The sequence below is a fragment of the Urocitellus parryii genome, chromosome 7, assembly GCF_045843805.1.
Source record: "Urocitellus parryii isolate mUroPar1 chromosome 7, mUroPar1.hap1, whole genome shotgun sequence".
NCBI classification, from domain to species: domain Eukaryota; kingdom Metazoa; phylum Chordata; class Mammalia; order Rodentia; family Sciuridae; genus Urocitellus; species Urocitellus parryii.
In genome coordinates this window covers 58116554-58138698 of record NC_135537.1, presented here as the reverse complement: position 1 = coordinate 58138698, position 22145 = coordinate 58116554, and the positions used below count along the sequence as shown (strand labels likewise).

The 22145-nt window shown below is 34.1% G+C and overlaps 1 protein-coding gene across 9 annotated transcripts in view; it reads right to left on the bottom strand.

The window, feature by feature from the left end:
- Positions 1–22145, bottom strand: part of Stau2 (staufen double-stranded RNA binding protein 2) — a 305213-nt gene that overhangs the window by 71699 nt on the left and 211369 nt on the right. For 8 of the 9 annotated variants that reach the window (XM_026397277.2, XM_026397278.2, XM_026397275.2 and 5 more), the window contains one exon: positions 18951–19064. The exons of the other annotated variant lie outside the window; for it this stretch is intronic. In XM_026397277.2, coding sequence (XP_026253062.1) covers positions 18951–19064 — 114 coding nt within the window. The remainder of the gene's footprint in view (positions 1–18950; positions 19065–22145) is intronic. 9 annotated transcript variants of the gene reach the window in all.

Sequence of the window (22145 nt, the reverse complement as noted above, 5' to 3'; positions counted from 1 at the left end):
TAAATATTAAAGTGATAACACAAATAATGTGATTTTTTCCCCTTAATATATAAAGTAACCTAAACAATTTTCTCACATTCTACTAAATAAGAACATGAGTGGTTAGAGACTAAGTTTTAAGGTCTCCAATGATGCATTCACTAAACCAAAAAGACAACTTTACTCATTTCAAAATGTTTTACTATAACAGCAATCTCTGAAGGCAAACACAAAAGATTCCACTATGCTTAGATTTTAAAACATAAATAACCAATTTAATGCATCACTAATGATGTACAATGGGTGTCTTCTGTAGCACCAATTCAAATAAGAGACTGATGCAGTCTGCCATAGACTTCAAAGTAACTAATTGGGTAATAGGAACACTTCTTTTGTGCCAATTTTCCTACTAAAAAGAATTGCAGAAACCCTCCCGGTTGGATATTTACTAAATACAAGTATTGAATCCTTGTTAAAATGTTATTTAATAAAAAAAAGATTAACTAAGGACTTTAGGTCTTCAAAATTTATCTTAAATAACATTAGACTTTTAAATGGAAATACATCTCTTCAAAGAAAACAGATATTAATGGCAAAGAATGATCTATTTTAAAAATTCAGATTCTAGATCTTTTGAATACCATGTAAAGAGCCCTAAGAAGCATCTTTCATGTCCCACTTCTGGTCACATACCTCCACAAGTTGCCAACAGAAATGAAAACTTTCTTGTTGTTGCATATTTATGTTCAATGATTTTAAATTTTAAATAGGTATTACATTTGTTACTCTTGTGTCATATATGCCATGCACATGCACTCTAGACGCCTCATTTATGAAAGCAGAGCAGTACATTTCACTTCTCAATGAATCTTCCCTAGCATGTACAATATAACATTCCCTAGACTTTGAACTTCTAAAGGTAAAAGCTTAGATCAGAGTTTTCCAAGCATATTCTATTATGATGTTCAATAATCGGTTCAGGAAAGAACTGTAGATTTCTTTTTGCCTTTATTTTCCCTTACCTATTATGGAACTCACAAGTTTGGCTTTACTGGGTATGGGGGTGGGGTATGGAGGGTATAAAATTCAACAAGTACATCCAAAAGCATGTTTAATAAAATTGTTGTTCTTTGACCAAGATCATTTGTCAATTTTCCTCTTGGCCTGCATCTATCAACCAAAATATAAATGTAGATTAAAAAGTTTTTCATTTTTTTTGTTGTTTCTTTCCCCACAGCAGTGAATTTTGGGAAAGTACCTATTATTTCACACACACACAAAAAAAAAACAACAAAGTTTTCATTTCTGTTGGCGACTTGTGTAGGTTAAGTGTCTAAAAGTGGGACATGAAAGATGCTTCTTAGGGCTCTTTCCATAGTATTCAAAAGATCTAGAATCTAAATTACTTAACCCTAACTGGACCTAGGGGCACAGTATCACTGAGTTATCACCCCCCCGCAGCCTGTTTTATTTTTTATTTTGAGACAAGGTCTCACTAAGTTCTTCAGGATAGCCCCAAACTTGCAATCCTCTGAGTCACTGAGATCACAGGTATGTGCAACTGGAAAAACACTTTCTTGAAATCAGAATTTTTTTACCACTAGCAATTGAGAGGCAAAGGATCATTTGATCATCACCTAAGAAGTTACAGTAGGGTTCTCCTTTTATTACATAATATTTTAGGATATGTGTTTCCAATTAAAGTAAAAATAAATATTTGAACCATTTAACAATAACACCTAACAACAGGGCATTACTATATTTATTCCAACCAGAAAAAAAAGATACCACTCAAGTAAATTTTCTAAATTATTCCTCAATTAATGTAGCTTAACTGTTGCCTATGCTCTATACCAGTGTATTAGCCAGAATTGCCTTGCATACATGCAAATATCTATGTCTGCCCTTGATCCACTAGAGGGAATTTAAATTCTCTATTTTGGTGTCAAAGACACTCTACAGTTGGATCTCTACCTCAAGGTCTAACTCCATTAATATTCAAAGATTAACCCTATACTTCAATCATGGGACTGCCAAATAAATGAGCCCAGCTCCTTCCCTCTCACACCTGGACCGGTGCTAGTTCTGCTCTGGACTGAATGTCTCCTATTGCCTAGAGGGAGACTTAGTTCTTCGTACCAAAGATCCCTCCTGTGTCAAAATTTCTTGTCAAAACCATTCCTGCTCAATTCCTAAAACTTCTTAAATATTACTTCTATTTCAGTTATCATTCATTTGCCTTATACATTTTCTCTTAATCATGACAATTAATTCTGAAGGACAGCATCCATTTCTAATTCAGGAACTTTAGGTACATATACTCACATATGTGAGTCACACTGCCTTATATGCAGCAGACATTTAATACAGGTTTATTGAATGAATGAACTTTTATGTTATGATAATCTTTTATTCTGAATTGTTCTTATTTGAGTAGTCACTGCAGAAAACTGTTACCAGTGGAAAAACTGTTACCACTTGTAATTTCCTTTCAAAAGCAAACAGTAGAAATGGTTAAGCTTTCAATTCAATTAGAGGTGAGATTAGAGGTCAGCCTCATTCATAAAATGAGGCCATAGAAAAAGCCCATAACAATACTGCAGTTAGGGACCAGGCAATAGGCCTGACTGATAAAGTTTCCTTGTAACCATGAAAAGGATACACTGCATAGCAAAGTGTACAGGGGAGACATCACTTGGTATAAATATAAATGAATACATGGTACATTAAAGTGCTTTATAATGAAGTTTTGCTGAATATATGCTTTACTACCCTACTGAAATGGTCAACTTTTAAATCCTCCAAATCAATGAAGCTTAAAGTAATAACAAGGCTCATTTCCTGGGATGATACATGATTCTCTGTTAGGAGTTCTATCATCTACATAAATTAAGAAGACTGGAATGAAAGAATTAATAAAATGGGTTTCTTTTCATAGACCTGACCTAAATGATGAATCAAAAATTGAAAATTCCTCTCAAAAACAATAAAAAACCCCCAACAATACCCAAACACCTTGCCTCTTGTTAAAAAGCAACAAGAGTGCTCTCTCTCTTTCTCTTGCTCTCTTTTTTGCAAATGATACTGAATAAATCTTTGTTGAATGGATGAATAAATCACAAGCTGCTTTTAAAATTCAAATATTTAATAAAAACAATTTGACTAGTGATGCAATGCTAATATCTGAGTATGTACTTCAGGAGAAGAAACCGAAAATTTGTTTGCTGAGATTTGGGAAACGTTGCCCCAATTTTACACTGTCTCTGTTTCTGGAGGAAAAATCCATTGCTCTGCACTACTGGCCTGGGCTTACAAACCTTAGTGAGGGAGTCAGTTTCTATTAGAATAAAAGCAACAGTCTACCATCATTCAAAGATACCTGGAAACAGAAGGACAATGCATAAAACTAGAGAGAGAAAAAAGAGAGAGAAAAGAGGGGAAAAAATCTACTAATTTTAATATGAAAATAAAAACAGACCATTATTTGGTAATTAAAAAAGAAAACCTCTGAATAGCACATTTTGAAAGTGATCATTTGTTTCAGGCTATTTTTTTTAGCATATTCAAAGTCCCAGATATTTATTAAAACCCCTGAAACTTTTTATATTCATGAAAGTCCAGAGAGGGAAGCCACTTACAATGACAGATAACCATTTAGAATTGACTTCTGATAGTTCCCTATCATCTATTCAGTAGCTTACTCTAAATGAAATTCATCATTTAGCTCGGCATTTAATAGCTGAATTTTCCAAGAACTCTTGGGACAAAATTGTCAATGGTCACAGTAATTTTTTGTTTATATATAAATACTAAATATTCCAAAACATTCATATTGCTACCCCAAATCAACACAAAGTGTGTTTTTGCCCCTCCTTCATTTTACAGATTTTGATTACATAGGCTATATACTTCAAAAGTATAAAGTGTTTGAATTTTTCAAAGTGGTGGTTTTAAGGACACAACACAGGAATAAGTGACAACACAGGGTGTGAGAGCGGGGCTGTCTGGTCTCTCCAGCAGCTTACTTTTGCCACCTAGTGGGAGAGGCAGTTTCATTGTCAGGTTTTGTGTTTTGTATGATTGTCTCCTTTAAGGCATAGATTGGCTTCTTATGAGAAAATGATCAAACACACTTATCTTGTTTATAACTGAAATTTTTTCTTCAAAATGATCTGTTCTACATTTATTGCCTTTATTTTTAAGCAGCTAGTTTTTTAGTACAATGGATTAACTTAGAGAATTCAAGGTAAAATAAAACCTTTGGGTATACATTTACTATTTTAAATTTTGGGGAAAAAGTTAACCTTTTGATTCTAGTCATTCTCCTTCACCTTATCTTGTAGTTTTTCACAAGGTTGATGTTTTGGCTCATTCCTATTTTCTTATTCTTAACTGGGGACCAAATCTACATCTTCATTCCTACTTTTTCAAATCTTCAGCTATCTACCAAATATCAATTCTGGAATTAACATTTAATATGGCAAAAGCTGAAGTCACCAACCTCCAAAAGAAAACAATGGAATTTCCATGTGAGTCAGTGTGGCAGGCTTAATAATTAGCCCAGGGCTAAAAAATGGCAGAAAAGTTGGCTGTTTTTTTTTTTTTTAAGTATGTAAAAATTAATGAAACAAGTTAGGCAAAAGGAACAATCAGAAGTCAGGATCAGTTTATTGGGCTGGGCAAGAGGAAACATGATGACCAAAAGTTAGGTGGAACATAATAATTAACAGGAATTGGGGTCAGGACCATGGGAAATTTAAGAGAGATCACAAAGCTAAAGCTAAGAAAACTGGAAATAAAAGGTAAGAGAGGTAGAAAAAATACCATGACTCAGTCTTCAAGCTTGAGGTACACAGGCAAGTAAGAAGGTTGTGAGCTGCCAGAAATTTGTTAAGTCTTGGCCTTGGAAACATGTGCTAATATCTGTTTTTCCATTTTACCTTTGTCCAAATTTAAAATTAAAAAAAATTCCATAGAAAGTCTGCTGTAAAATTCCTTGAAGTTTCTGACCCATATAAATCAGTGCTTACCAACACTTCCATTATCATCAACAGCCTTAAAATGAAAACTCATACAGCTATTTTTAAACACCTTTACTAAGGTATAATATATATACCCTAAAGTTCATCCATTGAGTAGTTTCAATAAATTTAGAAAGTTGTGTTAGCATCTCCACAATCTAAATCTGGAACATTTCCATCACCGACAACAGTTTACCAGCTCTCATTTCTAGCTCAAAGGCACTGCTGATCTGTTTCTAACTTGCCTTTTCTGAAAATTTTGTATAAATGGGAGTAAAATATGTGGTCTTTGTGTCTGTTTTATATATATAATTTTTTAAGTTCATCCATGTTGTAACATAGATGTAGTGCATAGTGGTTCCGTATTTCATTTCTTTTTATTGCTGAATACTATTTCTTTGTATGAATACCCCTTTACCAGCTGGTGGGCATTTGGGTTATTTCCAGTTTTTAGCTACTATGAATAATGAATAAGTCATACACAAGTCTTTATGTAAACATTTTTTTCTTGAATATATAATCTAGGGGTGGAATTAATGGATCATGTGGTAAATTGGATTTTATTTGTTAAGAAACTGTAAAACTATGTTCCAAAGTAGCTGTATTCCTACAAGCAATCCATGAAGGTACCATTTTCTCTATAATTCCACCAACATTGGCTATTATCTGCTATTTTGGTTATAGCTATCTTACTGGGTATGAAATTGCATGCTAATGTGGTTTTACTTTGCATTTCTCTGATAGCTTATGCATTGAGCATCTTCTCAGATGATTACTAGACAACTGTATATTTTCTTTAGGAAATTATTTATATCATATTCATTTTAATTGAGTTGCCTTCTCATTATTACACTGTAGGCACCCTTTGTATGTCCTAGACCAAAATCATTTATCAAATATGTAATTTTCAAATATTTACTTCTAATCAGTGGCTTGTCTTTTTACTTTCTTAGTGGTATTTATGAAGTTCAAAAGTTTTAAATTTTGACAAAGTCTAACTTACAGTTTTTTAATGAATTATGCTTTTGATGTTTTATCTAAGAATTCTCTACCTAACTCAAGGTCATAAAAATTTCTCCTGTTTCTTTCAGAAGTTTTATATAAAACTATATCACATTTACATTTAAATCTATTATCCAATTTGAGCTATTTTTTGCATATAGTATGAAGCAATGATCTAAATTTTTTTCTTATGGATATTTAATTTCCCTAGTGCCATTTATTAAAAAAACTAACATTTCCTCAATGAATTTCCTTGGTATTTTTGCTGAAAATTGAACATAAACAGGAAGTTTCATTTCCTGATTCAAATGTGTTCCACTGATCTACATGTCTACCTTTATGCCACTAACTAGAATAGTATAGTTTTTTTTTTTAATAAAGTTTGAAATTGGGTAGTGTAAGTCTTCCAATTTTGTTCTTCCTTTCCAAAATTGTTTTAGTTATTCTGATCTCTTCATATTTCCAGTTAAATTTTAGGATCAGCTTCTCAATTTCTACCCAAAACAAGCCCACTGGGATTTTGTTAGGGATTGTATTGAATCTATATATCAATTTGGGACAAAATATCAACTTAACAACCAAGGAAACTTCTAATCCATGAATATACTGAATGCCTGTCATATAATCAGATATTTGATTTCTCTCATCAGTTTTCTATGTATAAGTCTTGTACCTCCTTGTTTAAATTGGTCCCTGAGTATTTATTCTTTCAGATACTATTATGAACAAAATAGTCTTCTTATTTTCACTTTTTGATTATTTATTTCTAGTATATAGAAATATAGTTGATTTTTGCATCAATGTACAATTGATCTGTACATTCTATCTTGTCTGTAACTGTACTAAACTTGCTTATTAGTTCTAAGAGGTATGTGTGTGTGTGTTTCTTAGGATTTTCTACATACCAGATCATGCCATCTGCAAATAATACAGTTCTACTTTTTCCTTTCCAAACTACATACTTTATGTTCTACTCATATTCTTTTTCTCTCCCCGACCTTTCCTCTTTTTTTCTATCTCCTTTCTTTGCCATTTCACACAGGCTACTATCTCTAGTACAACGTTGAGTAGTAGTGAGTGCAGACATCGTTCCTTTGTTCCCAGTCTTAGAGGAAGGTCTTTCCCCATTAAGACAATATTAGCTGTAGGTATTTTTGTAGATCCTCTCTATCAAATTAAAGAAGTTGTCTTTTACTTCTGGAGTGTTTAGGGTTTTCAACAAGGAATGACTGTTGAATTTTGTCAAAGCTTTTTCTGTGTCTACCCAGATTTTCACAGGAGTTTTTTTTTTAATGAAATTTCTTTTATGAAATAGCATATGTAGTAACTGAATTTTGGAGGGTAAACCAACATTTATAAGGGTGTTAATCCTTTTTATAGGTTGATGTTGCTGTATGGTTTCTGAGGCTTTGTTCACTTTTTTAAATCCTTTTTTTTCCCTCTGTTATTTCAACTAGATAGTTCCTTTTGATCTATCTTGAAGTCTATGGACTTCTTGAATCATCTTAAATCTATTAGTCACCCTAGTGACTTCTTCATTTCAGTTATTATATTTTTCAACTCCAAACTTTTCTTTTGATATTTTTTATTAATTTCTATCTTTGTACTGAGATTCTCTACTTGTTGAGTTATTGTTGCTGTACCATCATCCTCTAATTCTTTAAGTGTGATTTTTGTAATTCCCTTTGTTCATTACAACTGCTTCAAGTCTTTCTCTACTAGGTTCAACATCTGAACCCATTCACAAGAGCTCCACTATTACTTTTTCCCTCCTGAGTATTGATCATCCTTTTCTTTCTTTACATATCTTCTAAATTTTTATTGAAAAATGGGATTTTAGATACAATATTGTAGAAACTTTGAATTTTAATCTTTTCCCCTCAGGGTTGTTCTTGCTATTGTTTTATTGTTTACTAACTTTCCTGGACTAAATCTGTGGAATCCATCCTCCTCAAGGTGCACAATTTCTTGTATCACTACTCAGTTTTTAAAATTTTAAGCCTGGTTTCCTAGGGGGTCGTTCTGTGTATGCATAGCTTACAGGTCAGCCAATGATTAGTTATTGGTTCTGCTTCAATACCCTAAACCAGTAAAGTTTCTATCCTCTGCCAGTGAATCTGTGTAGTTTGGGGCTCACATCGAGTTCAGGTAGTTTTCAAGCTCTCCCTTGCATTTAATTTCTGCCAGGTCCTCCTGCACCTCCTTTGCATATGTGCAGAATTTCAGTCAACCAGAGTATATAGATAGTTTAAGTCTCCTCTGATCTCTCCTGCACATGTATAAAGCCTTTTAGTCAGCCAGGAACACATGTTCGAGTTTATCAAGGCCCAGTAACACTGTCATTTCCCAAATCTCCCTGATAAATTTATGATTACTCTACTGGTTCACCATTGGATCCAATTAAGATTGTAACCTCAGTCTCACCAAGTTTACTAGTTCAAATTTCTTGTTTGTTTGCCACTAAGATGTCTACTGTTTATCACAATGCTGATAGGGTGAGCCTTTTCACATTTCACTTTATAAGGCCTCTCCTCCAGTGAAACTCCGAGGTTGCATAGCTTTTCCTGAGAACTACTGTGCAGGTCTAGAGGTGGAGAAGAGCATACCCCACTAGGAACACCATAGAATCCTACTTTTCTTACCTTAAGTGCAGTAGTTTTTCTATAAATAAATGCTTCTCAGTTTGGTAAATGCCCTCTATTAATTTCCTAACTTTGCTGTTTTTGACAACTTTGTTCAGTTTTATTGTTGCTTTTTGAAAAGAGAATTTACCCACCTCTCACTGTGCCTTTTTGATAGTTTTCTTTAATGGCCATTTTTAATTGTTCTCATTCTTTCATACTCAGATGATCATTAAAGCCAATGGATTCTCTGCTGCTTTTGTTGCCATTTTCAGGGTTACATCCATCAAGGTAATCAGCACCCATTCCTGAATTACTGGGATAGAACCCATCCTCCCCATCATAGTCAGTCCTGCATCTGGCTACCAGATTGATTTTACAGATACCAACCTAGTCATATTCCTTGTTCCTAACCGAAGAATGGCTCTTGGCTACAAAGAACATTAATTGCATACTGTCTATGTAGCTTTTAAGAATGTATTAATGCCTTAATCTCATTCAGCATCATTTAGTCCATGAGCTCCTACCAAGCTGAGTTTTTCTTTCCCCACATATTCTTTTGCCAACTTCCATGTTTCTATTTTTTCTCATGCTGTTGCCTATATGGAATAACCTTATAATGTTTGGTCCTCAACTCCTAAAAAAAGCTTCATCAAATAAATTATTCTTTTATTGATCACGCCTATTTTCCACAGCCTTTCAATATATTTCTATATTTATATATTTTAAACTATTTCTGACACAAAGTTTGCAACTGGTGCTCAATGTTTTTGTATGTATTATTACTACTTGGCCTTTGTGATTTAACTTCACAAATGGTAAATATTTGGGGGTTTAAAAATGCCTTCAAACTTCATCCACTCAGACATGTAAAAGAGAAGCCAATTAATGAAAGGGCATTTTAAAAATATGAGATATTAAGAAAGACAACATAGAAAGAAAGAGAGCAGGCCAAATAACTATCAGCGATGAAAGAATAATATTGAAAATTTTAAAATATAAGCAGTAACAAGTTTGTCCAAAAAGGAATTTTGGACATGGGGAGAAAGGCATGACTTAATTGAAGGTGTACTGCTAGAGGAGAGGAGGTTTCTGTTTTTCAGTTTTAAATAGGGCAATAAATCATGCACAACACCATAATTTGAATTTATGAGGAAGGTAATACTCCTTAGGTTATAAAAGTGACCTCCAGTGGGCAATAAGGCTCTCAAATCTGTGGCCCAGGGATCTATATTCCATTGATCGTCATTTTAAAAAAGTCTATATAGGCAACAGTTTTCCACTCTAACTTTCACATCCATTTAGCCAATTATATACATATGGTATGTATTGGTATCTGGTTATGATTCATTAGTGTGAACTGTTAACAAAAAGGTTTTCAGAATATTTCCCCAGTGATCTTCAAACCAACATCAAACATAGAGGCATGTAGAATAGTAAGAATACTAAATTCCTACCTAAATATTTTTAATATAGATGGTACATTAAGAATTAGAATACTGAATTAAAATTAAAGAATTAATGATAGTAGGGCATTGTGCAGGTCCAAAATTGACACTAGAGAAATTCTGGATTCTATTTATACTTTAATTTGTGTCTTATAATATCATAAACATGAAATTATCTTAAAAAAATACACTGGCAAAACACTGATCTATAGTTATGCTGAGGTATAGATTACATAACCACACTAAAACTCTCTCTCTCTCTTTTTTTTTTTTTTTTGCAGTGTAGTTAGGAAAGTCGGGTTTTTATATTTAAAATTTCACACATTTTGCTGTTTAAAATAGGTGTTATTCATCATTCCAAGGGAAAAAAAAAGCGGGAGAAAAAAGCAATAAGTAAATTCGTGGGTTTTGACTACAGTCCAAAATTATTTTATAGCTCAAATTAATAAGTCACTTGTGAGCACAATATCATTGGATATATGCAACCTCTTAGAAATGTGGTCATGCTGTACTAAGCATAAATGAAATTATGAGTCAGTTATAAAATACATAATATTCAATCTTCCCACTACCTTCTCCTATAATTCACTGTTATTTCTGGAAACTGCTTATACATCTGAAATGAAAGATCACTACAGAAACAAATGAATATTCCCTATAACTTAAAAAAATCCAGCCATGAAGTGTTTCTAAATGGAATTTCAGCAAGGAGACAAAAGTAATCTAGGCAAACTTTATTTCAATCCTCTAATGAAAATGAAGATAGACTTATTTATTATTCCCAGAGAATAAAACTGGTTTTCACTGTAGAGTAAATAAATCCAAAATCCACATTCAAGTCTTATTGTGCTATAATATGGGCAATATTTCTAGGACACAGAGTCTTTTCTGAAAGAGAATGAACTCTGAATGACCACATTTAATTTAACATTTGATATAAAATACAAAAGCTTAATGTTTTCTCCTTTTAAACCTAGGATTAAATTGGCAAACACTTTCTGTAAAGGGGCAAGTAGTAAATATTTTAGGCACTGCAGCCAATGAGGTCTCTGCCTGAATACTTATCTCTGCCACTGAAGTGTGTAAGTGGCCACAAGCAAAACCTGCATCAATGGTGTGGCTATGTCCCAATAAATGCATTTATGGCCAATAAAGTTTGAATTCTGTATTTTTGCATGTCATAAATTTTCTTCTTTTTATTTTTTTTTAACCATTTCAAAATGTAAAGGCCATTATTAGTTTGGGTAACAGATTAAACTTGGCCCTTGGGCTACCTATGCTGTCTTCTGTTCCAGTCTATCTATCAATAAATAGTATCTATCCAGTGGCAAGAAGGAGTTACTGGTGAGTGTCCTGCTCTAATTTATTTTAAGGTATTAAAGTTCTTAACTTAAAATGGAAAATTTACAAAGTTAAAAGCAGAAGAAACTTTTATTTCTCCAATAAAGGGATAAGCTCCTGATAGAGGAAGTATTTTGAAAGATAAAAATCAATAAGAAAGCACTTTTCCAAAATAAACATTAAAGTTCATTTGCCTTTTTAATATATCTATTTTGGCACCCTGATTCATAAAATGTAAGCAAAACTCAAAGTTATATTTTGAATCCTGGCAGCTACAGGATCTCCTAGAAGCTGCTGACGGCAGTAACAATACCCAGTCCTTCACACCCCATAGCACTCAGCTTTGTGGCTGAATATATGGACCTGGGGAAGCAGCTAAAGTTCAAAACCTACACTGCATCTGTGCAATACTAGAAATGCCACTGCATCTATCTATAGGATAATGATGTGGAGTCTATTGTTATAAAATTTCACTTAAGTATATTTTACTTTAACTAAAAGTTGTAATTATCTTGGGTAATCGTTGCTATAGCCTATTATGTTCCTGCCTCTTTAGATTCTGAGGAATGCAGTCACGAACAACATTATTCAGTGACTATTGGTTTGTTTACTATATGACAGATGCTAGAATCAGGAGATAGTTCCTGGACTTGAAGAAAACAATTCAGGACACCAAGAAGGCTATGAAAGATTAGAAAAATTAAAGGTTATAAGTAGTCAGTAAAAGAATTAATAGAGATATATGATGGACTCCTAATGATAGCTACATATTTGTACTCAGGGTATATGAATACTTTGAGGGCAACATCTGGAAATACTGGGATCACAAAAAAATATCCTTAGATGGCCACCATCAGAGAAAGCTTTCTTGGCCAAACATTTCTCTCACGAATTTACCTAATAAATTCTACCAAATACAAGTCATTCTAATTTTCTTAGAAATCTCAATTTAATTCCATCCTGTAAATATGTACTGAGTACTTCCTATCTGTCAGAGCACAGACACCAAGAATACCAAAAGCAATGAGACCCTCTTGGACCTCAAGGTGGCTGTTGCACAGGAGGGCAGACCAATATCAAGACATCATGGGGAAAAGTCTGATAATTGTAGCCATGGGATAATATAAAAAGTACAGTGTGCAACGAAAGGAGAATTTTGACTCTGTAGGTTTAAAGAAGGCCTGTTGACTGGAATGACATCTTGGCTGGATCTGATGACACAACAAAATTAAAAGTTGTAATGCAACAAAGTTAAAAATTAAAGTTTCCCTATGAGCAAAGAGAATGGGCAAGGCAGAAGGAACAGGGATGGATAAGAGCACAAGATGTGGAAACTCAGTACAGCCAGGACAGAGTATGGGTACAAACTAGGCACAGGGGGAATGGTGGAAGATGAGACTGGAGACACAGGCAGGGACCCAATCATAATGTTCTTGGGGTTTCACCCTATAGACCTGTGCCATCCAAACATATATGACTATTAAGCACCTAAAATGTGATAGTCTAAAATCACAGGTAAAGGTTAAATAGACAAAGTTTCAAGAATGAGAAAAGTTGATTACATAGTGAAATATTTTAGATATATTGAGTTAAATTAAATGTATTATTAAATTTTAACTACTTTTTAAACATGTGGATACCAGAAAATTTTAAATACATACATTTGCTCCCTCATGTTGTAGTACTGGTGGATGATTCCCCAATTACCATTTTACAAGTGGTCTTATTTCTCCTGTGAGTGACCTATTTAAAGATGGGCACAGGATGGCCCAACCAGGCCCATAGTGATGAACAAAAGATGGCTGGAGTGGTTCCCAATTCAGATGTGTTTTCCAACACCCAAGGTCGGGTCTCTCTTTCAGAAGTGGGTAGGATGTGTGATACACAGAACTGGCTATCCTTCTGAATCAGAGGATGAAGTAGAAGATGACAAAACTAAGAAATGGTAATGACCTAAATCCTTGCTGACATCACTGAGCTGCTTCCTCAATCAACCTTGGAGCTCACTTGTCCTCTGAATTCACACGAGACAGTGAGGTTCCTTAGTACTTGAACCAGTATGAGTCATGGTTTTTGCTCCATTATATTATAATGACCTCAAAAGCTAAGGAGTATAGATATTATCATTTAAGACATCTAGTACCACAAAGGTTTTGTACGTAGTCTACAATCAATGAATATATGATTGTGATGTGGAAAGGTTTTTTTCTCTTTCTTTGAGTTTTAAAATATCAGTATAAGACTTTATGGCATAATTACCCTGGGGAAAAGAGAAAAAAACCTATGAGGAGAACTTAATTAATCAAAAGTAAAACCAAATACCCATCAGAGCTGCAAATTGTTTCACTTAATGGTCATCCCTTTATCTAGTTGAAGCTTACCCTAGGAACCACTCAGGTTAATTTCACTAATTTGTACACAAATATACAACTGATACAGTTTATACCTCATTCAAGTAACTGAAATAAATAAGCAAAATGTCTAGGTTGGGAATGTAGGTCAGTGGTAGAGCACTTGCCTGGTTTTTATCTCCAGCACCACAATAAATAAACAAGCAAGCAAGCAAAATAATACAGAGAGCCCACCACATGATAGATACACAATATATAAGCCTGGTTCTTGTTTATTGTTTGTAAAATTGCTAATTTTTTAAATTCCAAGTAACGTGTCTCTTGTTACAATCTTACTTTTGTTGACTAGAAGTTGATTACAATAAATACCGATATATATTACACTTAAGGTACTTAAAGTTAGTTTGTGCTTGGTTAAGTGATTGATTTATTAACTCATTCTTTTATTTATGTGAAGCAAGAATGTCAGAGCTAATCTGAACACAGTATGATAGAGAGCAGTAAAACTATTATCTAGAAACTAAGGTAAAGCATTTTTACCCAATCTTTGTGAGACTGGAGATTGATGTTGCAATCTGAATGAAGATGAATAAAAAGAAAACAAAGGGAGGGAAGGTTCTGACTTTGAGGCTATAACTAGAAGGTGACTGATATAATTAGAGGAGATAGGAAAAGATACTCAGTAACATTTCATTGTGATGAGGGAAGGTGCAGAAAGGGTATCAGCCAGAAAGAGAAAGTAAAGAATAACATACTTGGTGAATTGTATGAAGCTATGAGACTTCAAAACCTATTACTAAGAATTACGCTTTAATAACATACACTAACCAATATAACTTTAATAGGCTACACTAAAAAATATTAAGCAGATCCCTCACTAGCTGAATGTGTTTTTCATTCAACTTACTTATAAGGATGTCCTTGAAGTCACTATATGATCTATAATTTTTAAATTTCACAAGACAACTGGCTCACCAAGGACGAAGGTTAGAATCTCCTTATTTTTGTATGTTCCAGTGTATAGTGAAATACCGACAACCCTGTTCACTAAAGCTAATACACATTTATTGTAGAAATAAGTATCTGGAAATTTAAACTTTGTTTTTGTTCTGGACAACTAAACATTGTAAAGGAATGTGAATTTCTAATATCACCCATTTATGATGCATAGGAAAAATGTAGAGCATTCCCACCCAGACAACATGGGGAACCTACAGCCTGAATGACTGTCTAAATGAGAATTCAGAGTTTCTCATTTAGAAACTCTGACTCATAATAGTTATCATTCTAGGAAGTCTGAAGCAGGTCTTACTAGGTGCTAGCATTCAGAGGGGCTCTAAGCCAGGCATTCCAAAGTGGAATCAACATATCAGAGTATGAAAAGGCAAGAAGATGTCATCCTCCTACATTTCCTTGGGGTCAGCACTGTATAAGTAACTGATAGAACAATGAATCTGGCTTTTTTTTCTTTAAAAATATGTTTATTCAGGCATTATATACAAACAGTAATATTTATCCTTTTTGGAGAACAGTTCTGTGAGTCAGGAAAATGTATAGAAATACTTCTACCACCACAATTATAATACGGTCTGTTTCCACCATTCTGAAAAATTCCTTCAGAACATCTTCTACTCAATCCCTCTCCAATTCTCAGTCCCTGGAAACCACTCAGCTGTCTCCTACTTCTACAGTTTTGCCTTCTCAAGAATTCATATAAATGTAATCTTCGATATGTAGTCTTTGAGTGGTTTCTTTCACCTACCATCATGTAACTAGCCACAAGGCCCATGAGACTGGGACACAGTCAGTGAGCAGGAGAGGGGCAGGAACTGAGACTGAAAAAGAGGAGGGGGGTCAAACCACAGAAAGGCTTGTATGCTATGTTTAAAATTTTGCCTTTTAATAGTAGGTATGAAGGGAAACCTTTTGAAGGTTTTGAGCAGTTGAGTAGTATGATTAACTTAAAAATAATTCTGCCTATTGTACAAAAGACAATAATGGGAAAAAAGTAGAACAAAAATGAAGCTACTTTATAGAGGATACTGCAGTTTCTTGTGTTTAAAATAACAGTGACTTAAGCTAGTATGGAAACAATTGAGGACCTGAGAAAATAGCTGATAGTGAATTACAGAAAGAGCTGCTGGGACTGTGTAGCATGCTGGGGGACAGAGGAGTGGAGGATGGTTTCAAAGATGTCCCGAGCAACAAGGTAGGTGGGGTCATTTACCAGAAAGGGGGAAAGGAAAAGACAAGGGAGGAGGGAGCAGCAAGTTTGATAAGAGGAGATGGAAAATTAAGAGCTCTACAAATTTGAGTATCTTTAGGATACAGATGGTACTGAATCTTTCCCCTGAGCATTTAGCATACTTGTATTTGATAGAGAAATTTCATTTAATAATCCCTTCCTTGTTACTCTTTAATACAGTGAGTGAATGCACTGAATAATATATTCAGTCTCGACTGCACTGAATTCCTTGAGTTAAATTTACAAAAACAAGAAGATAAACCATAAAGGCTCAAAAGGAGAGAGCTCTTTCACGTCTCCATTTCATTTTCTAAATAGTTAAGAGCATTTGAGTTTCATAAGGCCTCTAAATCTTATATATACTTTTTTCTTAGAAGACCAATTTCATTTGAATCAACTCAATCCCTTTGGAGACAGAGACTCAAATGAATTCAGAAATATATTTTTAAATTATCATAACTTTTCTTGCTTTAACATGTTTTCCCATTCACTCACATTGAAAAATCAACTGTTGAAATCAAGTATTTAGTGGTTCCTCCTTTCCACATTATGAGACCAAGTCTATCTTGTTGGTATATCAAAAGAGTAACTTTTGATCAGTTAGAACTTCAGGATGGGGAGTGGGTAATGTGGCAACATGATGTGGAAAAGCCAGAGGTTGTGGAGTAGAGGTTTACTTTGTGTCTTCCATCATGAAGGAACCTATCTAAGTACAAATGAGGACCACTGATCACACCAATATCCCCCACTGTACAACTCTGAAGCCACCAAAGTGGTGTTCAATGCACACGATGATCATTTCTGTCAGAGATCCAGTCATGTATTCATTCATCATTTGACTATTATTCAATACATCTCCTGAAAGTTCATTTTTTTAAATCTCAAAACTCCATGAAAATTTGTTATCTGTAACAAATTATTCTTGCTTTAACTAAAAATGTCTTTATTTACTTACCATTAAGTAAAATTGACATTCCAGATAAAGTGTAAGACCACTACGTACAGTTGTATAGATTGTCAAGGAAGCACTGCTTACACTGTAGGTATTGTGGGTCTATTACAAAAAAAGTTCCTTTGGACATCAGTAAATTGCCTTGAGGAAGAAGCACTGTTTTTCTAATTTGTAAAGGTGCCTCATGAGCTGATAGCAGCCCTGGATTTGGCACAAACCTGAAGTAGCCTCATCATATTACACGTGAAGAAGCCAAGTTCCAAAGAGGTGAAGAGAGAATATCCACAACTAATTTATGGCAGAGTTGAATTTGATCCTAGTCTCCATTCCCAGTCCAGGGCTTTTTAATAGTAACATGCTACCTTTCAGATGTGTGGTATATTGATGCACTCTTTCAATTCTTTGCTCTGCTTCAGAAAAGACTTTTGCAGAATGGATACCCCAAGCTTCTCAAGCCATTTGTTTCTGCCATGAGTGGAGACAGAGATAGATAGGGTGGTAGCTATACTTGTCAAATATTCAAAAGGGTGAATATACTAGACTAAGTTCCATGAGAGCAGAAAACATGTCTAACATTCTCACTATGTATCCTTAGCACACATCTATAGCTAAATTACAGTTGTATATAACTTATAAGAAATTTATATAAGAAATTTATTACTTTCTGTCAGTGAGTTTAAGTTTTACCCCTCAGATCCTTACTGTACTGTCTTTTGTGCTCAGGCAAACATCAGTGTAATAAAAATACTGAAAAGCACTGGCATGTTCTCTAGCTATTTTCTAGATCAACATGCTACACTATTTATTTTTGGTTAGGTTCATTTAAACAGGAGCAGTAATATCAATCACAGAATCATAAAATGTGAGCAATGGGATGTATCTTATGTCATTTAATCTAACTCCCTCATTTAACATTCTAAGAAGCCAAGTACAACAAAGTGATAGAATCCATCCAGGTAACACACCTAACTTTTGCCATAATTAATCCTAAAAGTCAGATTTTCTGGCCACAAATTAGTTGCTCTTTTCTGAACACACATTATCTCCCCACTAATCAAGAAATAATGACTGGAAACCCACAATGTCAGAGACATTGTGCACTGGTAGGCATGCCTTTAATGGAGTTTTGTTTTTAGTTGGACAATGATAAATCATGACTTTGAGAAAATGCACTATTATGTTCTTTTATTCCCTCCATGCAAGAGGCACTACTCAGAAGAAAAATGATTAGTCAGAAGACTACTAGAAGTCCTGAAATTTAGCAAAAAATGGATATGAAAGTATGTTATGCTTGTTCTGTACATTGTTAATTTAGAAAGCATAGCGGGTTAGTCATATAGTAAAACTGTGTATGTCTATTTACTCTGGCTCCAAGTTAGAAATTCTATGACCTAGGTAATTAGTATAGTCTAATGTGATGATTATTTTCATTGAAAATACATGCTATCTTGTAAACAGGATGTTCTCAAGCAGCTATGTAAACTAAAGGAATGTGTTTATTTAGAAACAATATACTTTCAGATTTTCAGTTTGATTTCAGAAATAAAACTTTAAACAACACTGGAACTTCACTTCAGTAATATCCCAAATTATGGGACTCAATTGATGGTTCTGAACTTTATACACATGGTGAATATTATACAAAACTCTTCTCTAACAGAACCAAATGAGCACGAGACTCCAGTATTATCTATACTCTCTTATGTTTTTATTAAAGAGTAAAAGAATATAGAGGGAAATTATTTGTTGTAAGATAATTCTATATTTATAATGAACTGCAAACAAAAAAGTCTAAAATCATTTAAATCCCCTACAATATATTTCCCAACACAAACTATTTTGATTTTCAAACATCTAGCACATAGCGCTAGTAGATAATAAATATATGACGGAAAGCAAAGCTATATGTGTGCATATAAGCTTCCATTCTGCTGGCCTCCAATTTTTCAGCGGGGCCATAATGCAGCAAGATGGCAGTGGCATATTATACCTGGTTATGGCTGGCTTCAACGGAGCTTCCAATAGCATGGAAAGTCATCTGCACAGGGGCTAAGGTCAGACAGGTCACATATTCTTTGCCACTTTGTTTATCACAGTAGTGAACCTATAATAGAACACACGCAATCTGCTGAACACCATTTTTTATGAGGGAGTCAGATGTAAAAGGTCCTTTTTCAAAGGTTCTAGATTTAAGAAAAAAATTCAAATAATTTATGCAGAGCACACCTCAAATACTTATAACCTATGAACCCTCCAATTTTCTATGGAAAATCAATTCCATTTTAACCCATTTTGTCCCATTGTCCCAGATTAGAACACCTATAAAAACTTTAAATTGAGCAAAAAACATGCCACTTACGGTAACTTTGAAATAATATTTGAATATTTAGTATGTTCACAAAATGGAAAACTTGGGATTTAATGGGTTAAGTCTTTTTGAGGTTTTAAGGGAGTTTAAGAAATGCCTTTTTATTATGGCTAGTATAAAAATGCACAACTAAATGCTACATCTATCTTTAAGGTCCAGCTTTTCAGGATGCATAATGTATAAAGGACTCAAGTTTGTAAGCATTAGTCAAAGTCCATTTGATTCTAATGGAATTTTGCCAACCTGAATTTTCCCTCATCTTTGACTCCACATGTATGTGATTGCTGTTTAATTGGGAGTGACAATTCTTCTCTTTCTACATTATAGCCCCTTCAAAATCAGTGAATATATGTGTTTGTCGCTATACATGTTCTGTTTGAAATTTTGACATTATAATCAAATTGAATTAAATTGAAATGATTTATAAAGTGCAGACTAAAATAAAGTTACAAGAATATTATTTTTCTTTTAGCTAAATATAACTAACCATTATTAAAACCACATGTAAGACAATCCATATCAGAGGTAAGGCATATGTGATAGAGGAAAGTATAGGTCCAGTTTCATATTAAGAAAATTGTCATCTTTCCATTTATCTACTTTCAAAGAAGTTCTGTTTTTTAAACTGTAAGCCAACAAGGTAATAAGAGTATTGCTTTTGTGATAAATTAATAAAATATGTCTATAAAATGGAATGGGATTCCTACCAATTATATTAGAGGGAAAACTGGTTTTATTAGTCATAACTTGCTCAATTTGTTAACGTGTACATATTTAGAGTAAAGGTTTAGATGAGAATTTTGAATTTCTAAGCAAGAAAATTAACGTAAGTTCCTTGTCTGAGATTTTATTCTAATAGCTGCATAATGTTCAGACACCCATATACCTTTATTACAGAATATGGCCCACATTAATTTTGTCATGTATAATAAGAATCTGACTGAAAATTATAGCAATATGAATCCTGGTCTAATAGTTTAATAATTCAACTGTTTTAAACCAGTAGGGTTGTTAAGAATGGCCATCATTTTCCCTGGAGGTGGGGAAATTTTCCTCTTGGGAATCTATAAAAGTAGCATAGGGCTCAAATCAAGTCAATATAAAAGTCTTGTTTCCAAAGTACTATAAAGATTTTGTTATAAAAACATTTTTTCCTGAGTTAACCTTAGAGAAAAAGATTTGACAACAGTTCTAATTCACTGTACTATAACTCCTGAGCAAATTAAAAGCTCAGTCTATGTTCAGGAGTTAAAAAATGTGGAAGTGTTGTTTACTATGTGTCAGCTAGGTATGATGGGAAAAAATGTAACTTATCACATAACAGGTTTATGCAAAAGCCAATAAATGGTGACACTATAACAGCTACAGTTTGCAAGCATTTATGGTATAGTTAAAATATTATGTCTGATATAGTGCTATTATAAAACATGCTCTTTATAAATTTAATAAAACATAATCACCTATTCAATTCCAATTGAAAGTATATATGAAAGATATGACACTCTCCTAAAAACACAGTTGACACTCTTGTATGTGAGCTGACTTATTGCATTTCTATTCTTTATCCTAAAGAAATGAAAATTAGAAAAGACAAAAAAGACAATTATAGTTGAAAAGATAGTTTTCAAACTTGGTTTTCCTCAGTGGTTTGGATGTCATAACTGAAAGATTTAACTTTTCTCCTAACAATATACAAGCCACCATGAGCCAATTACCTAATAAATACTATGGACCCATGCAATTCATGTGTGAAAGATAAATATAAAGGTGCAAGTTAGCACACAGTTCCAACGATGTCACATCTCTATTGCTGTGTCCTCCAGTATTCTCCCATAGTAATTCTTAGCTGGGCAACTAGATGCTCAGAGTAAAGACTATACTTCTCAAGGTTCCTGTAGCTATGACTGACCAGATGTCCAAGGAGACTGTAACTGAAAGAATTTTCTGGCAGTTTCCTGGAAACTTTTAAAAATAGATTTCAGATGTATGCTTTTTGATCTCCTTTACCTATTTTTGCCAGCCTGCACTTAGAGTGTTAATATTGCCATCATGGACCCTGAGGAAGAACACAGTCCTTGAGGACTTCATGGAACAGCATCATACCTGCCTTAGACTCTAAGCTATGGGCTTTTACATATGCAAAATTCAACCTCTACTCTGTTCATGTCACTGGGCCTTTTATCATTCAAAAGAAACCTAATTCTGACAAGATGTTTCCTATGCCCCCAAACTGACACCAAGACTCATAGCCAATCACAAAAGAATCTCCAGAAAGCTGCCAACATTTAGGACTTAACCTTAGTTTCCTTCCCTTACTCTCTTTATAAAAGTTAGCATAACTGGTCCAACCACAAAGAATCCACATAAGAACAGCAACAGTAGGTTAATGGGAGGAAATCATCTGGATTTGTCAGCCTTATGAGGAATAGAGTATTTTCAGTGAATGAGGTAGCTCTAAGAGAATAGTTGACAGACAGTGGGAATACGTATACAAAAGCAATACTGACATTGCATTCCCTGGTGAGAGGCTTGCTAAGAATTGAACATATAGGCCCCTCTCAGTTATGTCCCTGGCAGTCTGGAAGCACATGAAAATACAGCAACAAGGCTTGGATGTATTTGAGAACATGTTGAAGGAGTCTCAAGGCACGTAGCATACTTGAAAAACAAAAATGATGGAGCAAGACATGCTCATCCCAGATTTTCATGGCCCTTGCAGGAAATGATAAGAGAATCTTAGCAGAAGATTGAAACCCACCAACAGTGAAACCCACCAACAGAGTGGACTAGGGGCACAAACCATTAGTAAAGCCCAAA